Here is a 21,344-nt window from a genome sequence, read left to right as displayed (position 1 = left end):
TTGACGTGGTAAAAAAGTCTCATTATCTCGTCATTTTTTTGGTGTCATTACATCTCAGTATTCCCTACTGTAATTTGTAAACCAGGGGTGTCCGAAGTCTAACCTCAGTTCTGGAATTGAGCCAATCTGGTCTGCAAACATAGCTTTTTGATGGAGATGTACACTTTTCCATCTTTTAGGGCTTTTTTTCCACAGATATGCAAGTAATATTTTCTCAGATTTTCTTAAATGGTCAATGCAAATGATGGTCAGTATAATTTTCAAGTCATGAAAGGAAATCTTGCAAGATCTTCCTTATGTTCTGTATCTGCAATTATTTACTGATCCTTTTTCTGTATTTAAATAAAAATGTAAAATTATGTTTATTACTGAGTGGAAGCAGGAGTACCTGGAGAGAACCCACACATGCACAGAGAGAACATGCAGGAAGACTCTGGCTGGGATTTGAACCCAGGACTTTTTTTGCTGAAAGGCTGTGATCAGTAGTAAAGGTTAATAAAAGCTTCACTACAATTGGTTTCAGTAAATTTGATTAAACCAAATCAAAACAAATGAAAGCAATTTCAGATTTTACAAGGGAACCATTTACTATCTGGTTTCCACTTTACAGCAGCCAACTGTACAGGGTATCGGCCACATAAAATGGTCATAATGTGACCAAAATCAAGACACAGCGTAACTTTGCAGAAGGTTCTAGTGGTACGACTCGTTCTATAACCGCTTCACATTCTCTGTAGGAAGAAAATAAGAAGCGAATTAGTTCACTGTGGGTTAAAGTTTCTGGAATTTACTGTCTTGCCCAATAATCATCTGCTTTCCACGTCTCAGGATTCTGATTTCCTCCTGCCAGTCACACTCCAGTCTGAACGATGGTTAGATCTGGTCATAAGACTGCTTTTTATGAAACATTGGTGGGAAATCTGCAGGAGTTGTTTCTGAAATACAAACCACTCTGACATTATGTACTTGACTAAAGAGAGGATTTAGGTGAAACATGAGTCACAGATTGCGCTGCTTGCACTCTGCTGTTGCTGTTTACAGCTGAACTGGATTTCGCTCTCCCTCTGTGTGTCTCCCCCGTCCTCCTCACAGCGAGCCAGGCTCCCTACTTCCTGCGCCGCTGGCTCATTAACCCAATACTCATTAATTTATGTGGTGCAATTAGGATGACAGATCAGCATCAGTTTGGGGTTGTAGGAAGGGCTCTCACATGCTGGAATTACATTCAACCATATTATTAATACAACTGCATGTATAAAGTGATCACTTCTTTAACGTTTCCATATTTTGCTACTTTCTAGCCACAAAGTTGAGTGTGTTATATAATAGACCAAAACAGAGTAGAAGAAACTGCATTTCAGTCAACTTTACTCTTAATTCCACCTGAATAAAATCAAATGCATTCAGAAGCCTTCTAATTTATAGAGTTAATCTTTATGTATTCTATTCTCTGTATAACCCATCTGTTCTTTTACAGTCTCAGAGATTTGTCAGAAAATATTAATGAACAAACGGCATCAGATGGATCATAGGTTAAAGATGTGGAGACGTTTAAAACAGGAACAAGTTATACAACAACTCTTTTATCCAAAAATAGAATGGCACAGAAAGAGCTGGCCACTTATGTTAGCCGACAGAGAAGGAGCCTGGAGTCTGGAGAAGCTCAGGTTTGAGATTTAAGTTGACAGGGTAATTATTATTCCTGCATTCTCCAAATCTGGTCCTCATGGAAGAGAAAAACACAGAAAATATGTGGAATAAAATGCTCTGGTCAGATGAGACCAAAATGTATCTTTTTGTGCCTCACTATAAACACACCAGGCCTGCAGTGAAACATGGCGATGGCAGCATTATGCTGTGGGAATCCTTCTCTGCAGCAGGGCCAAGTGAAACTGATCAGAATTGATGGGAAAATGATGGAGCTAAAAATACACAACAATTGAGCAATGCTTCTTCTCTCCCCTTTTCTAATATGCTACCTATTTTCTTTGGTTCTAGTGTCCTACAGTTCTTGTGAAATGTTTGTTATTTATGTAATAAAGGGGAAGCTAGATATCATTTACATACTTGAAGTAAGTAATAAAAAAACTCCCAACAATATACATACAGCCAAAGGTACAATAAAATAGTTTAGCTCAAAGCATCTTCACCTGTTAGAATGTCCAATTGAAAATCTGTTGCAAGACTTTAAAATTTTAAATTATTCTGCTTTTTATCTGGCTGTTTTTATAGAGGGATGGGCGAAAATGTCCATCTATAGATGGGTAAAAATAAAACTTACAGATGCACCAAATACAAACTCAGTAGGTGACATCAATATAAATACATGCCACATTTTTCAGATTTTTTCCCAGCTGTACCAGTATGTGCTATTTTCTGCTGGTCTGCCCCATAAAGTCCCAGTAGAATAGCCTGAAGTTTGAATGTAAATTCCTCTGCAGGACTTTCTCTCTCTCTCTCTCTCTGCTTTCCCAGAGATTTATCTTCTAATGCTCTGCTGGATTTTGTTAGGATCTTGATTTGGCAACAGATTCCTTCTCACTGCTGTTACAAGCAAACTGAACATCTGCTGTTTTGGCTTTGTTTTCGGGTGAGATGTAACCCAGACGAACAAACTGGGCATCTTCCTGCTTCCTCCACTCCATTTTCTGGTGGGTTACCACATCCTACGCGACTCTTCGGCGAAACCCAGCCCCTCTTCCCGTCTCGCTGCCCCTTATTGCCTGTATGTTTGTTGGAGCTAATTAAATGAAACCACCAGAGGGAGCCAAGATGGCCCCTGAGGGTTCACCAGCAGCTCAGCAGCTCATCAATCTGGCAAGCAGGACCTGGTGAAATGTAATTCGGTTTGTCTGAGTGTGGAGAGCTGGATGTGAAGACATATGAAGCAGGAAGTGGCAGCGCCCCACCTTGCTGCCTCGCTGCCGGCAGCATCATGATGAGCAGCAGGAATTTCCCTGACACCTTATCCATACGCTTTAGGTGATTCCTCCTTAGTGTGAGAATGCTCGCTGTTGCACGGTGATGAGTTGTTTGTAGCTCCACCAAACTCATCTCCTCATATTTGATGATTAAAAAAAAAAAAAAAGATGCTGTTGGATATTTTACAGATCTCGAGGGGGAAAAGTGTGATGTGGATTTTGTTATTTTTCAGGTCTGCAAATGTATAGAAAAAGAAGATAATCTGGAAAAAAATAGTGCTTATTAATTTTAGTAAACACTAAACGTGGTGCCCTCTCCTCCATTTTGTTTTTTCTGTTTTCCTTCCTTCCCTCCGTCATACCTGTTTCTCTTCTTGTTTTGTTTCTTGTGTCCTACCTCCTTTCCTTCTTTTTGTTAAATATTTCCTTCCTTCCTCCTTTTATATCCTTACTTTTGTTCCTCATTGTTCCTTGGATCCCTCCTTACATATTTTCATCGTTCCTTCCTTCATTCTTACTTTCTTCATCTGCACATCCTTCCCAAACTAGTGAACTATAATATCTTACACTGAACATAAACACAGATGCACGTAAATGTTTGGAAACATTTTAGATGAAAAATGTTAAGAAACCAATTTGTGATCCAAATGGCATCCTGGAATCTGGAAAAAAAAAACTAATTTCAATGCATTTTTTCTAATAAAAGAGAAAAACGTATTGAGAGTGCTGCTTTTGCATTAATTGTAATGATGTTCCCTGCTGTCTGGATTGAGGTCAAAGAAAATACAGCTAAGCCAAAGCACTTTTGCCAGTATTAAAGTATTAACAGAGAGCAGAAAGGAAAAACAGCCTCTGAAATTAAACCGCTCTCTTTTCGATTTAAAGGAGTCTTGCATTTCTTTTAATGATATAAGTGGTGTATAATTGTTTAAGCTTAAATAAAGTTGTTTTTTACCTGAAGAAAACGGCTGCAGGTCGCCTATAATCCCAAAACCAATGTTCTTTGTTGTTGTTTGGTGGAATCCTGTCATCTGATTGGTTGGAGGCAGATTAGTTTGAGGGTCTACTGTATAGCTGCGTGCCATATGAGGAGTGAGTGAGTGAGGGAGGAAAGGAGGAGGAAATACTTTCTCTTCACTCTTTACTCACTTTGTCACTTTGGGATGGACTTCCAGCTGAGGTGAGGTGACGTTAAATAACGATTCAGGATTCATTTACTGGAAACATTAGCGTTTCTTTGTGATTCGTTATATAGTGGGTTTTTTTTGTCAAAATATAACATCGTAATGATTATTTAGCTACAATTCTTTACTTCCTGTCAGTGTGTTATGAATCATGCAATATCTGTAATTCATATATTAACAGTTTGACTGTCTTTGAGGTAAAATGCTCACTTGATTTCGAGGATTTCTGCTTATTCTCCTTACTGTTCATGTCTCTGTTGTAGATGAACTGTGAGCAGCCAGCTGGTGGCTGAGGCTTAGAGAGCGGCTGGCATCACAAAGACGCACATTTTCAGTCTGGCTCCGTGAACCTGCACACTTGTTTTTCTTTCTTTCTTTTTTTTGCTCTGTTTTGTTGTTATATTGTGGGGAAAGAAATATGCCTGGGTGAGAATCCTGACCCGTTCATGTGCAGTAGCTCAGCTTTCGTCAGGGCGGAGCTAGCCATGGAAACCCCGGCGTGGCTGGAATGTTTTACTCGCTCGAGGCGAAAACACGGGCGGCCACGCCTTTTTCGCCTCTTGACACCTTTCCGGCAAGTCCGCTGTTACCCCGAGAAAGCGCCGCCTCAAAGGCAATGTACGTACAGATCGGGGTGAGAATTTCTCCAAACTTTAGGAGCTGCACTTCCAGTTTCCGCTCTTAAAAACCTCTCTTGTGTATGGTTTTGTTGCTCCCTGATTCCTGCTTTTCCCTCTCATTCTGATCCAAGCCTACGATGAGCAACATGACCTCAGATTCTGACTCACAGCGCGTCTTCTGCTCTCTTTCTCTGCAGTCCCTCGCATCAACGGTCACTCTAAATCCGAGCGCACCGCCAGGGACTCGGCCATGGGTTACGACAGCGCCTCGGTAATGAGCAGCGAGCTGGATTCCAGCTCATTTGTTGACAGCGAGGAGGATGAGGATGCCAGCAGGTAACGTGCCACCTCACATCATAAGATGTGCTTCTAAGCCCCTCAAACACTGAAAGAAACGTGTGGGGGGGAGATAGCGATGCACGTAAGTCATGGTGGGTCACATATGGTTCTGTTAAAATGGTCAGAATTTCAGATATCAAACAAATGTTACTATCAGATGAAGAAACACTCAATAAATGCATTTTTAAAAATAATTTAATGTATCAAAGGGAAAAAAGTCGACCAAACTGACCTGGTCCTATATGAAAAATAATCGTTCCCTAAAAATAACGATTTTTAGGGATTCCTCCAACTCAGTAATCAGAGTTGGAGGAGTTTTCCATTCTACTCTGCAGATTTTTTAAAATTCAGTGAAGCGTTTTAGATCAATTGGATTTAAGTTTAGACTTTGAGTAGGCCACTCTAGGCGAGTTTGGTCATGTGACAGTGATGGCGATGCAGCACAGTATTGTGGGAAGCAGAGAAACAGTAAAGTCAGTGAATTATATATGTAATAAATATTGGTAAATATTGCATATAGGTGGGGTGCTCTGGTGGCACAGGGGTTAAGTACAACCCACATAAGGAGGCCTTAGTCCTCGATTCAGCCGTCGCAGGTTCGATTCCCAGCCTGGTGACCTGTGATGCATGTCTTCCCCCTTCTCTCATTACCCGCTTTCCTGTCAGTTCACTATCAGATAAAGGCCTGTAGAGCCAATAAAACCTTTAAAAAATACATTTATATTGCATATGGGTCATAAAGGCATATGGGATATCAGTACCGGTGATTTCATATTTGTGCATCCCTAAAACAAACATCTGTTTATCAGATGTTTTAAGAGAATAGGCTTTACTTTACAGCTTTATGGATTTAAATTCTACAACTTTCTAAGTTTAATCGAATAACATATGATTAATTACATAATTATTGTTATAAAATATTTTTGCTTTGGCTTTTGGTTGTTTGTCTTGTTTCTCTCTATGCTGCCTTGTGATGGATAGAAACGCATCGATCCATGTTTTTTTTTACTGCCGATACAATACAAATATCTGAGATTTAGTGTCGGCCGATACCGACCAGATGCAGCAAAACTTCGCTGAAATGACTTAAAATGTTTATTTTTTAAAAAATCAAAGACATAAATGTACTGTTTTACAATTTATTTTCTAACTCTGCATCAGTAAAGCACATCTAAATATAACAATAGCTTCACTAGCTTGATCAAACATTTAAAAACAACTTCAATTTGTTCAGTCAATAACAGCCATTCTACAATAAATAACAAAGAAAGTGAAACAATAGGTTGACCACGTTGGTCAAACATAAAAAAATAAACTGCAATCAACATATAATGTGAAATAAATAGTAAAACATAGAATTATACTGAATAGATTTGCCTTTATTGATTGAGCTCATTCTCGCTAATACCCAAAGATTTATTTCAGTATCAGGACCAATACAGATATAAATATTCAATCGGTTTGTAACAAGCAGTTACAGTCCAAGTTTATTGTTGCCTGCAAACAAAACATTACATTTCTCCACTCAACCTTGACTCACTCACGTATTTAATTATCAATGTCGATTGAAGTTGGCTCCCAAAAGAAAAACAGCTTAGGGACTGAAGCGGTCTTAGGGCAGCTTGCTTTTATCGACTTGGCCTTTTAATCGGCTACATCTCATTTTCTCTCTCATTCTGTTTCTGAAACATCATCTTCCCTCCTTGTGTTTTAGGCTCAGCAGCTCCACAGAACAAAGTTCTTCTTCGCAGCTCATGCGCAGACACAAGCGGCGCAGACGGAGACACAAAATGGCCAAGATAGACCGGGTACGCACTTCTAAGCCCCATCACCGCCAGAGCACAAATGAACGCTGACGCCGAGCAGCGGAAAGCGATGAGAGAGCTGATTGATATGGACTCTGTGTCACTTTTTATTTACCTCTTTCTCCCTTTCTAGTCTTCATCTTTCAGCAGTATCACAGACTCCACCATGAGCCTCAACATCATCACCGTCACACTCAACATGGGTAAATGAGATTTGCACGTTGCCTTTTAGTTTTTTTCTTTATTTCTTACTCCTCACACTTTTTTTTCTTTGCTTTTTGACAGAGAAATACAACTTCCTGGGCATCAGTATTGTAGGCCAGAGTAACGACCGGGGAGATGGCGGCATTTACATCGGCTCCATCATGAAGGGAGGAGCCGTGGCTGCTGACGGCAGAATAGAACCAGGAGACATGCTCCTGCAGGTACACCTCCACTTTTACAAATTGTTTGTGATGAATTGAAAAATCATGATAAGTATCTGTCTTCTTCACGTACACCAGTGACTCTTTAGCTGCCACAGTTAATGCGTCACAGATGAGACGAAAAGTCATGAATGTGTCTACGCCTGTGGTTTTTAAAGCATATCGATAACCACATCTTATTCACTTCCGTAGCAAGGCTTTTATGTTGCAGTTTTCCTTTCTGCGGTTGCCGTCTTGTGATCTCTGTACGTCAAGAGTTTTGTTGTTACGCATCGTCTGAAGCACGTGAAGGCTGATTGTATTTTCTGTGATCGCTGCATTTTATGTACAGTTTAGGATTTGTATGAATCTGAAGGCCATAAAGCTCTAAACACACCATTGTAAACAGAAATATCCAAACTTCCTCTCTCACCAAAACGTTCAAAATGACTTCTAGGTCCTAAAAAGCCGCACAGTGAAACCTGACCTTAATGTTTTGTATGTGTATCAGGTAAATGATGTGAATTTTGAGAACATGAGCAACGATGACGCTGTGAGGATCCTGAGAGAAATTGTTTCTAAGACTGGGTAAGAGCATCGAACTCACTCAGTTACTGTTGGAGAACAGCATTGATTCGTCCAAAACTTTCTGTTTGTGCTTTGTAAAAAACATTAAATGCTTCAGTTATATCAAAAAGTTGGATTTATATTACTACTAAATAATTTTTTAAAAGATTGTTGAGGCATGCCGGCTGTCAAATTGTCACATATCTCCCTTACATCTTTATTGCAATACATTGCTAATACATGCAATCCATATTTACTGTCACCCTCATTAAGATTTGCTAAAAAAAAAAACCTTCATTTTTTACTGAAGTGGTTTAAAATAATCTTGTCTTTCCTATTTTTAAAATTAGATGACAGAACTACATCTGTGTCAGATCTTATGAATACTGATTAAAGGATCATTGTTGAACAAAAAAAGTTAAATATAAATATTTTAAAAAGCTTCAGTTATGGTTAGTTTATAGGAATTGCTCTGGGTTTTTTGTAAATGTTACAGCTGACTTTTCCCACAAATGCACTAAAGTTAAATGGTGGATTTTTTTCTAAATATTTCAGTGTGAAATTATGCTGCAGCAGTAAAAGATTCCCTTATTTTAATTTTTTGGGCACATTTTCACACAGATTTGAATAAATATGAAGACAGATGTTAGTTTACGACCCATCGGGGTTTCCATAGTTACACCCAAACCTGCTAATGTATAATATTCATACAGCTGCATCACCGATTTGTACTAAACTGTTTTTCAGCTTATTATTATTTAAATGTAATTAAATACTATTTAATAAATCTGATAATCTGTACGTAAAGAGGAACAACAATTTTAATTAATAAAATTTTCAGACTTTGTCTTTTATTTTTTAATATGCCTCTCCACTCTTTTCAGTTTATACCTTATATTTGCAGATGTTTGTGTTTTTACCCTTTACTTATTTTTAAATTCTTCCATTTTAGCCCTATTAGTCTCACTGTTGCCAAATGTTGGGATCCGTCTCCGCGGAGTTACTTCACCATCCCTCGTGGTAAGATCTTCCTCGGTCATGCAAGATGACGCTTGCAAAAAGTATTCACACCCCTTGAACTTGGTCACATCACTACCACAAACTTCAGAGTAATTTAATGTGTTTAGCAAAAACACAAGGTAATGCGTAACAGAAAAGTTTTCTGTGCATTTGTATGCAAACCCTTAAGTCCGCACTCAACCACCGTTTCTGCAATTACACTTACCAGATGTTTGGACTTCTCTATTAAAAGAAAAGCGTAGCCACAGCATGACGCTGCAACTTCCACTTTTCAGAAGAGTCTGCTCAGAATGACATGCAGTGTTAGTTTTCTGAAAGATTGCAGGAAACTTCTGTTTTCTTCTCAATTAATTGTCGTTTACTGTGTCTTAACATGGCATTTGGCTTCATCCAGAACTTCCTCTGGCTTCTTTAAAACGATGGCTTTCTGGTTGCCTCTATTACATAATCATCCTCTTGTTTGTTGTCAGATTAAACTCTGATGATCTTAACAGATGAATGTACTAATTAGGTGACTTTTGATTTTATTTAGGACCTAAATAAAATCCACAAATTTTTCCTTTACATCACAATTACCCTGCTTTATGTTGGTCTATCACATAAAATCCCAAGAAAAGGCACTTAAATTTGTGGTTGCAATAAGATAAAATTAAACAAGGGTGTAAATATTTTTGCAAGATAAAATGTTGAGTTAGTTACCTGAGCATTTTTGTTTAATATACTCAGCGGAGCCAGTGAGACCCATCGACCCTGCAGCCTGGATTTCTCACACCACAGCGCTGACGGGACCTTTTCCACATTATGGTAAAGACAGCCAGAGTCTTCTTTATGAAAACACTTTGAGTAATAATTCAGATTCTGGTAAACATATATATATTTTCCCCCATTCTTTCTCTATCTCAGAATTTGATGACCTGCCTCTGTCGGTTGGTAAAACAGACATGGCAACCATTGTGAAGGTGATGCAGCTGCCTGACTCTGGCCTGGAGATACGCGACAGGATGTGGCTGAAGATCACCATCGCCAATGCCGTCATAGGTGAGAAGAGCAGAGCAAAACGTTACAAGCACACGCATTCTGTGGTTTTAAAGCCAATTTACTGTAAGTCGCACAGAACTGAACAGAAACTACAAAAGATATTCACTACACACAATGTTGTGAGCTGTGATGGTATCAAAATTACTAGTGCTTGCACATTGTAGTCTCTGGGGTCACTTTGTTGTGTCAGCAGCATTTCCAGCGTGTGTCGCAGCTGGAGCCACCATGTCTGCGTGTTTCTGTGTGTGTGTTGCTGCGTTTAGGTGCTGATGTGGTGGACTGGCTTTACTCCAGAGTGGAGGGCTTCAAGGACCGGCGAGATGCAAGGAAGTACGCGAGCAGTCTGCTGAAACATGGCTACCTGAGACACACCGTCAACAAAATCACCTTCTCCGAACAGTGCTACTACACATTTGGGGACCTCTGCCAAAGTATAGATGCTTATTCCTTTATAATTGAGCCCCTCTGTTACTTCTTTATGCTTATTTGATCCTTCTCTCCCGCTTTAAGATATGGCGTCACTCAATCTGAATGAAGGATCCAGTGGCGGAGGCTCTGAGCAGGACACATTGGCGCCACTACCTCCCACCACCAACCCCTGGCCTCTTGGCGGGCAGCCGTTCCCCTACCCTCCATTTCCGTCGGCGCCCCCCTGCTTCCCGCCGGGATACTCCGACCCGTGTCACAGTTTCCACAGCGGGAGTGCCGGTAGCCAGCACAGTGAGGGTGAGCAGCGACGATGGCGCAAGACGGGCCCCCTCGGTTTTCCATCACCAAATCATTAATTAATGTAATCTGACTCAAACTGTCTGTCACACGACGTCCGTGTTAGCAAGCGTGTGACTCATGCTTAACGCTAGCCGTTCTGGCCCTTTGCTTTTGGATTGCCTTCTCCATCGTTCAGTCTGTGTTTTCTAAAACGCGTCCTGTTGTCGTCAAGGTCAGTCATGAGAGCGTTGAGTCACGCAGCTGACAGCTCTGCAGTACTGGGTGTGTACAAAACGCTATAAGACATCTGATCAGCCGTGTGATCCGGAATCACAAGCAAATCCCATCTGTTTCTCTATGAGTTCTCAGATGATCTTGGTGATGCATGATTTTTATTTTTTATTTTTTTGCATTGAAAGAGCGCAGAGAACCTGAAGGTTTTGGGGGGGAAAGGGTTGGAGTGGGAATATTAAACTGATCTATTCAGCTAAGCTATCGGTTTGTTTTTCATCACTGTGAGTGATTCATCTAAGCATGGCCATATCTTGCTTTCAGCCATTCTTTTCACCAGTCTTTGCAAGAACGGAGAAAACAGACTTAAGAGAAAGGAGGGGTAGCCGCTGCGCTGCAAAAACACAAAAACCTACCAGATAATTTTGGTCTAGTTTCTAGAGCAAATATTTGGTACATTTGAAATAAGGCAAATTTAACTCACAATTAACTTTTAAGCGAGATATAGGAGCTTGTTTTTAAATCAGAAATACCGTAATATTGATGGGGAAAGTGGCAGATTATTTCACTTCACTACCAAGCCATTATTCCCTTGTTATAAGTGAAATAATCTGCTAGTGGAGCTAATACTTTTTCATCAATATTAAGGAATTTTTGACTTAAAATAAGCTCCTATGACTTGCTAAAAAGTGTTAATTTTGTTTTATTTGCACTAGAAACCAGACCAAAAATACTTGGTAATATTTTGTGGTTTTTTTGCATTGTATTTATGCTAGACCATAATTTGTTTAGTCATATGCATGTGTTTGTTTTTGTTGGATTATAAGCCATGATTTATTCAGCCGGACAGGGACAGGAAAGCAGCAGGAAGCGGAGTTAGTTGAAAGGCAGTGGAGCAGGTTTAGGATGGGGACGTCTGGCCGGTGAGGTGTGTGTAATCCTGTTGTTCCCTCTGTTTCTGCTGGGCTACGGTAGACTGAAGGAGGAGGTAGTCCCAGGACACTGGGGGAACCGGTAAGCCTGCTAACCCCCTCTCCTCCTCCTCCTCATCTTCCTCCTCTGCTGCTCTTCTCACTCACCATCCAGTCTCGCTCTCCCTCCGTCCTCTCATCTTTTTCTCCCACACTCAGCATTCTCCACCTATCATACCGCAGCTTTAAGGTTTTCTCTTTCTTCTCTTCTCCCTCCATCCTTTGCCAGCTCCGTGATTTTTTTTCTGTTCCTGTGTATCCTTTGTGTGACTCTCCTGACAGTCGATTTCTCCCTCTCTGCACCTTTGGGCATGCGTTTGTTCTATGCGCTGGGAGGTGCATGATGCAGGATGATCAATCTTGAGGCTTGTGCTGCTTGGGGACAATCATGCACCACTTTACCCAGTGCTGTTGGGCTCATTGCAGGAGTTGAAATGTTGTTTTTGCAACGTGTGGTACACCTCCATCAGTGTAAGCAGCACAGCTGCGCTAAAACCGCCTTTTTGAGGTAGATTTGATGATCTACTTAGTAAGTTACTGAAACGAGTTGTGCTTTTTCTGATGCTGGTGTGTCACGTTTGTTTGTGCAGTGCCTTGCAGACATATTCAAGCCACTTGACCCTTTTCATGGTGCATTACAACCACAAATATTATCGTATTTATTGAGATTTTATCTTGTAAATCAATATAGTAGAGCATTGTGGTGGATGACTGGTTTCAGGTTTTTAGACGTATTTACATCTGAATGTCTCTACCAGCTTCATGGAGACTACTTCTTTTTTCTGAAACTTGCTGCAGATTTTTAATTGAATTGGGGTACAGACTTTGACTAGGCCATTCAAACACATAAAAATACTTGGATTACATCATTCTTTTGTAGCTTTGGGTGTGTGTTTAGGGTTGTTTCATGTTTTTTTCACCCTGTAACATGTTTTTACCCTGCATCCATCTACCCATATAATCTGATCCCCATCCTTCTCTCTGCCCCCACAGCATTATACTGCCACAACTGTGGGGATGGAGATGTGCATATAGCATTTACTTGTTGTCCAAAACATTAATTTTCCATTCCATGTGCCTCAAATGGCTCTTAAATCATTTGTAGTAAAAAAGTAATACTAATGTGTTTGAATAAAGATATGATTATGATTTTTGATGGGATGATTTCACTAAATATACACAAAAGATGACTCCAAAACAACCGGTGATTTTTTTAATGTCCTTTTTAAAAACCGTTTGTTCTTTCAGAATCAGCTTTGTAGTCCAAGGCTGTGAGCCCAAAGAAAACGTTTCACTTTGATTTCAACCGATCACAGATCACATATATATATATATATAAAATATATATATTTTAGAGGAAATAAAGGATTTTTTTATAGAATTTTCTACAAATATAGTAAAAGACAATCTATAAATCCACTTTATTGCAAAACTTTTTCGTCTGATGATTGTTTTTTGAAAGCGAAAACGCATTTTTTATTGTGATCTATCAAAATTAAAGCTCATGTAACATTTGTCGCCCAAAACAAGTTTTATTTAGATGCATTGAAGTTCAAAATGGCTCTTTGTTTGGAAGAAAATTCCAAAACTATTTAATTTCTTGACGTAAAATAGAGTTAATTTTCTGGTTGCAATGTAACAATTTGTTAAAAAAAATTAAAAATTCAAGTGGTATGAATGTTTTTCCAAGCGCTGCTTTCACTGTGAATGTTTGTGTCTTTAGAAACAGCAGCTGCAGGATGATTGTAGTTGTGGTGGATCTTTAAGCTCAAACCTTTGACTTAATCATGTTTTGCTCTTGACTGGTGACTCTTTCCTAGATAGCCTTATAAAATGTCACATCTTAAACAATAAGCTTTAATGTATATTATCCGGTTTAGAGTTTCAGCTTACAACGTCTCCTCTAAGCTGTTGTTTAATGTGTGACCTTTTACTATTTTCCTGCAATCAGTTTCTGGTTCTGAGTCAGCTCCATCTGATCTGTTGCAGCTGCCACTCAGTGTGTTTTGGGCTGTTTTCTGCAAATGCTGCAAAAGGCCCGCTTGAAGCATCTTTTTTTCTTCTTCTTTGTTTTTGTCAACAGGAAGTCGAAGCAGCGGATCGAACCCCAGCGCAGGCAAAGACAGACGCTCCCCGCAGGAGAAGGCTCAGAGGACGATGTGCTGCGAGTCGGAGTCGGGCGTCCGCGGAGCGAGGCGGGGCGACCGCTCCGCCAGCCAGATGAGCCACCACAGCCACGCCAGGTCGAGCCTGAGTCACAGCCACTCGCACAGGAGCCACTCGCTGTCCCAGAGCAACCACCCCTCCTTCGGCTACAGCCACACCCCCTTCACGCAGGCGGGGCCGGGGTCCTGCGCGCAGAGCGAGCGGAGCCACGCCTCCTCCTACGGCCCCCCAGGCTTGCCTCCCCCTTACTGTCTAGCTCGCCTCGCCCCCAAACCCTCAGTGAGCAGCAGCACGCCCCCCGGAGCGCCGCCGGGGAGAGAGCTGGCGTCCGTTCCCCCGGAGCTCACTGCCAGCCGCCAGTCGTTCCAGCACGCCATGGGCAACCCCTGTGAGTTTTTTGTGGACATCATGTGACAGGACAGTGCCTTCAAAAACAAAACAAAAACACAGTGAGCACAAAACAATCCTCCCTGAACTCACTTGCGTGTTTTTCTTTTTTCTCCTCAATCGTTTGAGCACCCTTAAAGCTTCTGTATGTAACTTTTATTAAAAAAAATGTTTTTTCTTTTTATTATTTCTTAAAACTGTCATGACAGTATAGTATGAGAGACAAAATATGAAATATTCAACTTCCTCTACCCCTTCCCTGCAGAAATACACAGTTTGGTCAGAAACAACCAATCACAGGCAGGAGGAGGGTCTTATCGCTGCCAATCTTGCTCATGTACCTACTTCTCACACTGTCCTCCTTACTCTCTACTATGCTACATCTTCTTCCAGATAGCAGAACCGGTCATGAGTATTTAGTTTAATTAGCTAAATCAATATACAGATGAAAAAATTAAATGCACTAACAAATCGGCCCAGGTTTCCTTTATTTTATATTTCTCATCTACCTCGACAAACGTCTGAAAACGAACCGCTGAGACTTGACTGACAGACCCACCAGCTCATGTCTGCACTTTTGCAGATACGAATAGTGACTCTACTGTTACCAACTCACTGGATTTCTTGCTACATTTATCAACATTTCAGACCAACAGTAGAATCAGCAGGTCAGGCTTTTTAAAGATCATAACCAGAAAACAGTAATCGGCTCAGGAAGAGGCAAAAACCCTGTGGGATTATATGAAGTCACCACCTAAATATTATAGAGAAAATATAATCCAAGAATACAATGCCTCACCAGTCGATCATTAATTTATTAAATACAATCATATTGAAAAAATAAAAACATCTGCAAAGCATTAATGAAAACTTAATAAAATATGTAATAATGAAAAAAGTTACACAATTCAGTGCAGTTTTAAATAACGTTTAAACTCTTAAAGGTCTTTTACAGAATGCTAAGGCTAGTTAGCATGAACACCAATGATAATGGATAAACAGTTTTCCTTTAACAGTAAGTTTGTTTGAGCAGCACATGGCCAAGCATGATTGACAGCAACACCTTCCTCCTAGCTCTGATTGGTTGTTTTTGGCATTTCTTTAGACAGCAATATTAACACTATGAGGAGGTAGAGGTCTCATATTAACCTATCACAACATGGTGACAGTTTTAGTAAATTTATAAAAAACAGATTTATTTTTTAATTAAAGTTACGTACCGCAGCTTTACGTCCAGAATGTAGATACCACCCAGGCCCCTCTGTGGCCCCTCTGTGGCCCCTCAGCTTCCCGATGTCCACAGAAAGGAATACGGGCTGCGATAGCACAAAGGAAGGATTCTTCTCGCTCACAAGCACAGGTGCTCCACCTGAACCCCGTGCCCTTTTTTTACGGACATGTACAGTTTGTGAAACGTTTGTGCTGTTTGATGTGGTGACGTCTTCGAAGCTGCCACGCAGATATTCTGGGGTAAAACCTCGGACATCGTCTGTTCAGCGAGACCTTTACCTTGGCTGGAACTGGATCTCAATCCCCCAGACCCAGAACCCAAAACTCTGGACTTGCGTCTGTTTGTGTCCAAACCTCCACCGTTTCTGGGGCTTCCTCGCCAGCAGCTTGCCTGAGCTCCGACTTGCCAACACTAACCGAGATCTGTGGACCCAACAACCGGCTGCCAGTTTGACCAAGGCTGCGCCGTGCATGTCTGAACTGCTTTAAAGAAATTTTATGAATTAATTTTGTTTGAAGTATTAGCTAAACTGGAGGGGAGGAGGTTCCCTCTTGTTCTAAAGGATGAATCCGTACACTGGAAGATTTTGTGATGTTATTTATGTGGTCATGTTGCGTTGATGATGTTCTCACAGTTTGTCTCCTCTAAGCCTCCTGACAGACAATCAGACATCACCCTTTGTGAATCAGAGGCTACTTTCCGCTCTCTCAGCCATTTTCTGTCAAAAGTGCAGTATGTGTCAAAAGTCTACACACCCCTGTAACTGCAAAAGGTTCTAAATAAACCATTTTTAGAACCTTTCCCACCTTTAATGTAAACATATTTTCTCTATTATTCAACTGGAAAACAAGCAATTCTGTCAGAAGGTGAAATGTACAAAAGATAAGTGCGGCACTTACCTGGTTGCATAGGTTTCCACAACATTAAATGAATGAACTTGATTCAGTCTTCTTGAGTTCATATCTGACATGAATTATAGAGAATTTCATGAACGTCAAATCAATTTCAGCTGTGCCAGAAGGATTTTCCTCACATTTGCATTATTCAGCTAAAGCAGAAGCTTAAGGAGAGAATAACAAAAGATCTTAACAATGTCACTGTAAAGAAGTACTTTTTCAGAAGAAAAGTACCAGAAAATAACTATAACATAAATAAATCAGTAGTTAGAGAAAATATATAACACTCAAACTGGATTATTTTTTATTTTTTTTAACATAAGAGTTTCATGCGGTCTAGCAACAACTTGAATTAAATCTCCAAAAATCCTGTGGAACTAATGACTTATGATTGGATGAAACCAAACTCTCACAAAATGCAAATTACAATGAAAAACACAACATTCCCCAAACAGGAAATTGTAAAAAAAAACCCCAACAAACATTAAGGTGGAAAAAGTTATGAAATAATTGATCAAACTGTCACATCTTCACGTCACGAGAAACTTCCGTTTCACCAGGCGTGTGTGGACGTTTTACATGCACTGCGTCGTTATTCCCATCAGGTGAGACGACCTGGACATTTCCAACACTTTGATTTAAGCACAGTGACACCAGCAGAAATGTGAGCACAACTATCCAACTGCCAAACCAGTTTGCTGTTGCAGCGTCGTAAGAAGTCGGTGAGAGAAGCCGGCGCCTCACATTATGTGGTGGATCGCTCTTTCTTATGTCAGAGATGTTTATGTTGCCAATTCTCTGTTTGTTTGTGATTACCATCAGTTTCTTCTCATTTCACATGAGTTTAAAGTGACTTCGAGGGGAATCCTGGCCAACAGAATAACCAATCCCCTTGCCAAACAACGGCAAACCCCTGACGCATCTACTAAAAGAATATCTACAACAGGGAACTAACACTCTAGTTTTATGAGCACTTTTTCATTTTGTCTCTCCCTTTAAGTATGACACACTGTTTGCAATCAAAGCTTTCTCTTTCATTTTGTATCGTTACAAAAGAAGAATAAAATGTACATAGAAATTTATTATATATAAGAATTAAAAATATATCTGTTCAACTTTTTGTCTTTATTGTCCTTTTCTAATCTTGCACATGATAAATCACTGGAATCATACAAACACACGCTGTGCTTAGTCAATTGTTGACGCCCCAATTGATTGGTCACAGATGAAGAAAGAAACAAATTTCCTCAGCTAAATGAAATTATTTTTATTCAATATTTGAATGAGTTTAGGGAGAATTCAAAACCCTGATTGATAGTTCTATGTTTTTCGAAATCATCAGAACGTTTTGCTTAATAACTTTTAAAGTTTTTCAGTAATTAAGTGAAGCATTCCTTCGCTGCTTCTGTGTATCTGAGGGTTACGTAGGAGGAGGAAACCTCGGCTGTCCATCCCTCTAACACTTTCCAGCAAGAGCAAAAAAAAACAAACAACCTGTATTCCAAACTCCTCCCATAACAGAGCTCCTAAATACTAAGTCTATTAGCTTAGCCACACTTTAGTGGAACCCAATGGAGCCAGCAGTTTGGTATTCAAGATCTAGATCGAATTCATCTGAGTATTAGTGAGGTTAAAAACAGAACCAAAAAGGAGAGATTTGCTCTTTCTTTACCACAAAGCTGCAGGGGAGGCACCAATCTGTTTCCTGCTGTAACCTGAATGTGCAGTAAAACAGTATTTTACGCTGGGTTAGGGTTTGGGAAGTTGACAGGTGTAAGGACTTGAGGTAGTGATTTCTAGACAACTAAGTCAGAACATGTCCAAAACTGCAGCTCTATTTATATATATATATATATATATATATATATATATATATATGGGCACATGTGGTCTGATCCAAAAGATGACTGACTGTAGCTCAGGCTGCTAGAGATGCAAATTCTGGTTTTGATAGAAAACTATCAGAATATAACGCAGTTCTACTGAGTACCGTAGTCCGGGTCTCCACAACTTCTGCTTTACCATCCTATCGGATTTTACTTTCACATCAAACCCAAAATCTTATCTTGAAAATAAGGAGCCTTGCCTACTAAAATTAATTAAAGACTCCTGCATCAAGATTGTGTAAACTGCATTAACACCACAAGATGGAGACACTGCACTAATAGTGAAACAAAAGTTTAATTTCTCACAAGAAAATGTATTTTGAACTTTGAGACGCCATATATATAAATATATTTTTTGTTTGGCAGCGGTATCAACGATGCTCCACTGGGAAGAAAATGGTGGTAAAAGTAAAATAAAATAATAATAACAATAATAAAAACGCGCCACACCAAACGTGTCATGATCTAATCTGCGTTCACAGTTCACGCTAACACCCTCCTGCGTGGAAACTCCGAGTTGGGTGTACTTTCCCAGTGGGTAGATGTTACTTTCACAATGTTCAGACACCCAAAATGCAGCTCGAGACCACCGGTTAACGTGTCCCACCAACCACACGCGCGCACGCGCGCACAGACACTTACAGACAGGCGCGTGAAAGGAACGTTCCCACTCACGAGAGGGGCGTCAGTGGTCAGGAAGGAAGTGACGTCGGGTATTCGATATTTTATCACTCAGCTGCAGAGGCAGATTAAACAGCGCGTCGAAATATCAGAAGCGACCTATTTTAAACAGCGTGCGTCTGTAAAATTAAAAGCGCAAATAAAAATAAGTTGTCTTTTTCTATCAGAGCTGACGCGACTGTCACCGAACCTACATGTCAGCCTACATGCGACTACATGCAGTCATTTACCAGCAGGCTGAACGTTAATGATACTTACCGAACGATTTAGGAGTATTTCCCAAGTCAGTATGTTAATAGGGGGGGGGGGGGGGGGGGGGGAGTTTACATCGCCTCACAGCGGGCAGGGGGCAAGGGGGCGTTTAGGGGTAAGAGTGGGAAGTGTTTCTGAGACTTTTGACATCATATTTGTGCAATCTGTACATAGAGGGAGGTGAATCAAAACTTGCGTGTTTCTTTAGAAGGTCAAAGATCATCTTTTATATGTCAGGGGAATATGACAAAAAAATGACACAGAGGTGATTTGGTAATGATGTTTGAATTGTTGTTGTTGATTACCTGACTATGAGTGCTGGTATGCCATAAATTTCCCAAATTTAAGACTTACTGGAAGGAAACAGTCTTTTAAGAGGAAATAGATAACAATCATTTATTTTAGTTAGATTTATTTTCACTTAAAAAAAACAAAACAGCATTGGGCTTTTATTTTCAGTTTTGCTATCTCAAAACAATATGTGTGATTTAGAAAGAAACGGAATTTTTTAAAACTTCAGGCTTAATCAGTGTCACATGGTGTAAAGCGATCATAAATTGTATTTCACATAATTCATCAGGATGCTTGCTTGACTCAATACAATGAAAATATGAGAAGACGTGTATGATATCATCTTTACCCGTAAAAAAACCCCAAAAAAAAAACAGTTTTTAAATCCACTGAATCTATTGTGTGGCACAGTTTAGGTTTCTTTTTTTTCTTTCTATTTTATTTGTTGTGGACTCAACAAGCGAAAAGTTGATGTACACTGGAAACTGAAAAAATCCACACCGGGCGCGATTGATTTCTAACAAGAACCCTGGAATCAGCATTTCTGATCAGGTCAGGTTTGTTTCTGCACATGGCTGTTCATGTTGAAGGGAGAAGAATGAAAGCTAAGCTGTCTGATCTGTCTCCTGGAACAAAAAGATCCAGATCCAGGACCGAAACCAGTTTCCAGTTTTTTTTGGTGAGTGCAAAAATAACCCAAATGATGATGATGATGATGATTTTCCCGTTCTATAAATTCATCACATATGAATCTAGAAAAGTGTAACGCACATAAAATCAGTTTTATGTTGGTTGTGCAAACTACTGAAGACAGGTTTGTTATGAATTATGACGGTCGTGTTTAGGGGAAAGTTTTTCCCATGCGGGAGCATCAAAAACTGTCACGCATGGGACTTCCAGGTTAAAGTGGGTCATGTTTGCGGTTCCACTTCCTGCTGAAAAAGCCAGGATGGGAGTGTTGGCGCTATTTATTCTTTATTTCTTTATTCATTTGAATTTTGTTAGTTTATTCTTAAATTTCTAGTTTTTGTATTATTTGCAGAGTTTATTTGCAGGTGAATAATTGTTGATTCTATTTATATTTTGTTTTATTATTTGTTCTTATTTTCTAAGACAGGAGGTAAGGTGGATCAATCCACTTTCTATAAGCTGGTAAAGGACCAGCAGGCATTTGGGTTTGGGGCCTATGGTTTTTACCAGAGCCACAGAAGTAGACAGGAGAACAAAGAAAAGTTTGAACGTTGTAAATTTTTGCTGAAAAGGAAAAATAAAAGCAACCAAGATAATCAACAAGTTTGGACATTAAACTTCTTTTGCCTGCTTAAAGAATCTTGACCCCAGTGCCTTATAGTGGCTGATGGACCTTTGATTGGTTGTTTGGTTTGACAAACAATTGCCACTACAGGGAGATTTAAAAAATCAGAGAAATGTTTGACCTCTTTTTCCAGCTGTAACAAGGAATGGAGTGAAATAATATTTGTCTCAAATAGATGGAAACAGAAGAAACTTTAATTGATCCAAATTGTCACAAAAATATTGAGAGTAAAGCATCCAGACATATATGATACATCTTATATCATCGGGGTAAATGGTGTCGTTTGTTCTGCTTTTCCTGCTGCAACACAGTTCTGCATCTTTACATCATTTATTGTGCCTGACCTTCACTGAAATACATTTTTTTTCTCTCTTTTTAAAGTGCTAAAGAAATGCAAGAATGTCATTTTAATTTAACTTGTGTTCAAATTT

At 39.8% G+C, this 21,344-nt stretch overlaps 1 protein-coding gene across 6 annotated transcripts in view; it reads left to right on the top strand.

The window, feature by feature from the left end:
- The window catches only part of LOC114144566 (segment polarity protein dishevelled homolog DVL-1), a 33,798-nt gene extending 16,195 nt beyond the window's left edge, over positions 1 to 17,603 (top strand). Inside the window, exons 5-16 of one of the 6 annotated variants that reach the window (XR_003595512.1) lie at positions 4,923 to 5,061; positions 6,779 to 6,872; positions 7,003 to 7,072; positions 7,155 to 7,294; positions 7,785 to 7,861; positions 8,793 to 8,860; positions 9,587 to 9,898; positions 10,162 to 10,329; positions 10,409 to 10,624; positions 10,839 to 10,888; positions 11,813 to 11,851; positions 13,892 to 13,942. Coding sequence is in view for 5 of the 6 variants with exons in the window: in XM_028017546.1 (XP_027873347.1) it covers positions 4,552 to 4,723; positions 4,923 to 5,061; positions 6,779 to 6,872; positions 7,003 to 7,072; positions 7,155 to 7,294; positions 7,785 to 7,861; positions 8,793 to 8,860; positions 9,587 to 9,898; positions 10,162 to 10,329; positions 10,409 to 10,624; positions 13,892 to 14,388 (1,953 nt within the window). In the remaining variant the exon portion in view is untranslated. Of the gene's footprint in view, positions 1 to 3; positions 4,102 to 4,368; positions 4,724 to 4,922; positions 5,062 to 6,778; positions 6,873 to 7,002; positions 7,073 to 7,154; positions 7,295 to 7,784; positions 7,862 to 8,792; positions 8,861 to 9,586; positions 9,899 to 10,161; positions 10,330 to 10,408; positions 10,625 to 10,838; positions 11,461 to 11,812; positions 11,852 to 13,891 lie in introns of those variants that run through there. The other 5 variants (XM_028017546.1, XM_028017536.1, XM_028017569.1 and 2 more) reach the window with 5 other exon arrangements.
- Positions 17,604 to 21,344: the final 3,741 nt, after the last annotated feature.

The sequence above is a fragment of the Xiphophorus couchianus genome, chromosome 1 (genome assembly GCF_001444195.1).
Source record: "Xiphophorus couchianus chromosome 1, X_couchianus-1.0, whole genome shotgun sequence".
NCBI lineage: Eukaryota > Metazoa > Chordata > Actinopteri > Cyprinodontiformes > Poeciliidae > Xiphophorus > Xiphophorus couchianus.
The sequence above is the reverse complement of the archived record's forward strand: the minus strand, read 5'-3'. Positions and strand labels throughout refer to the sequence as shown.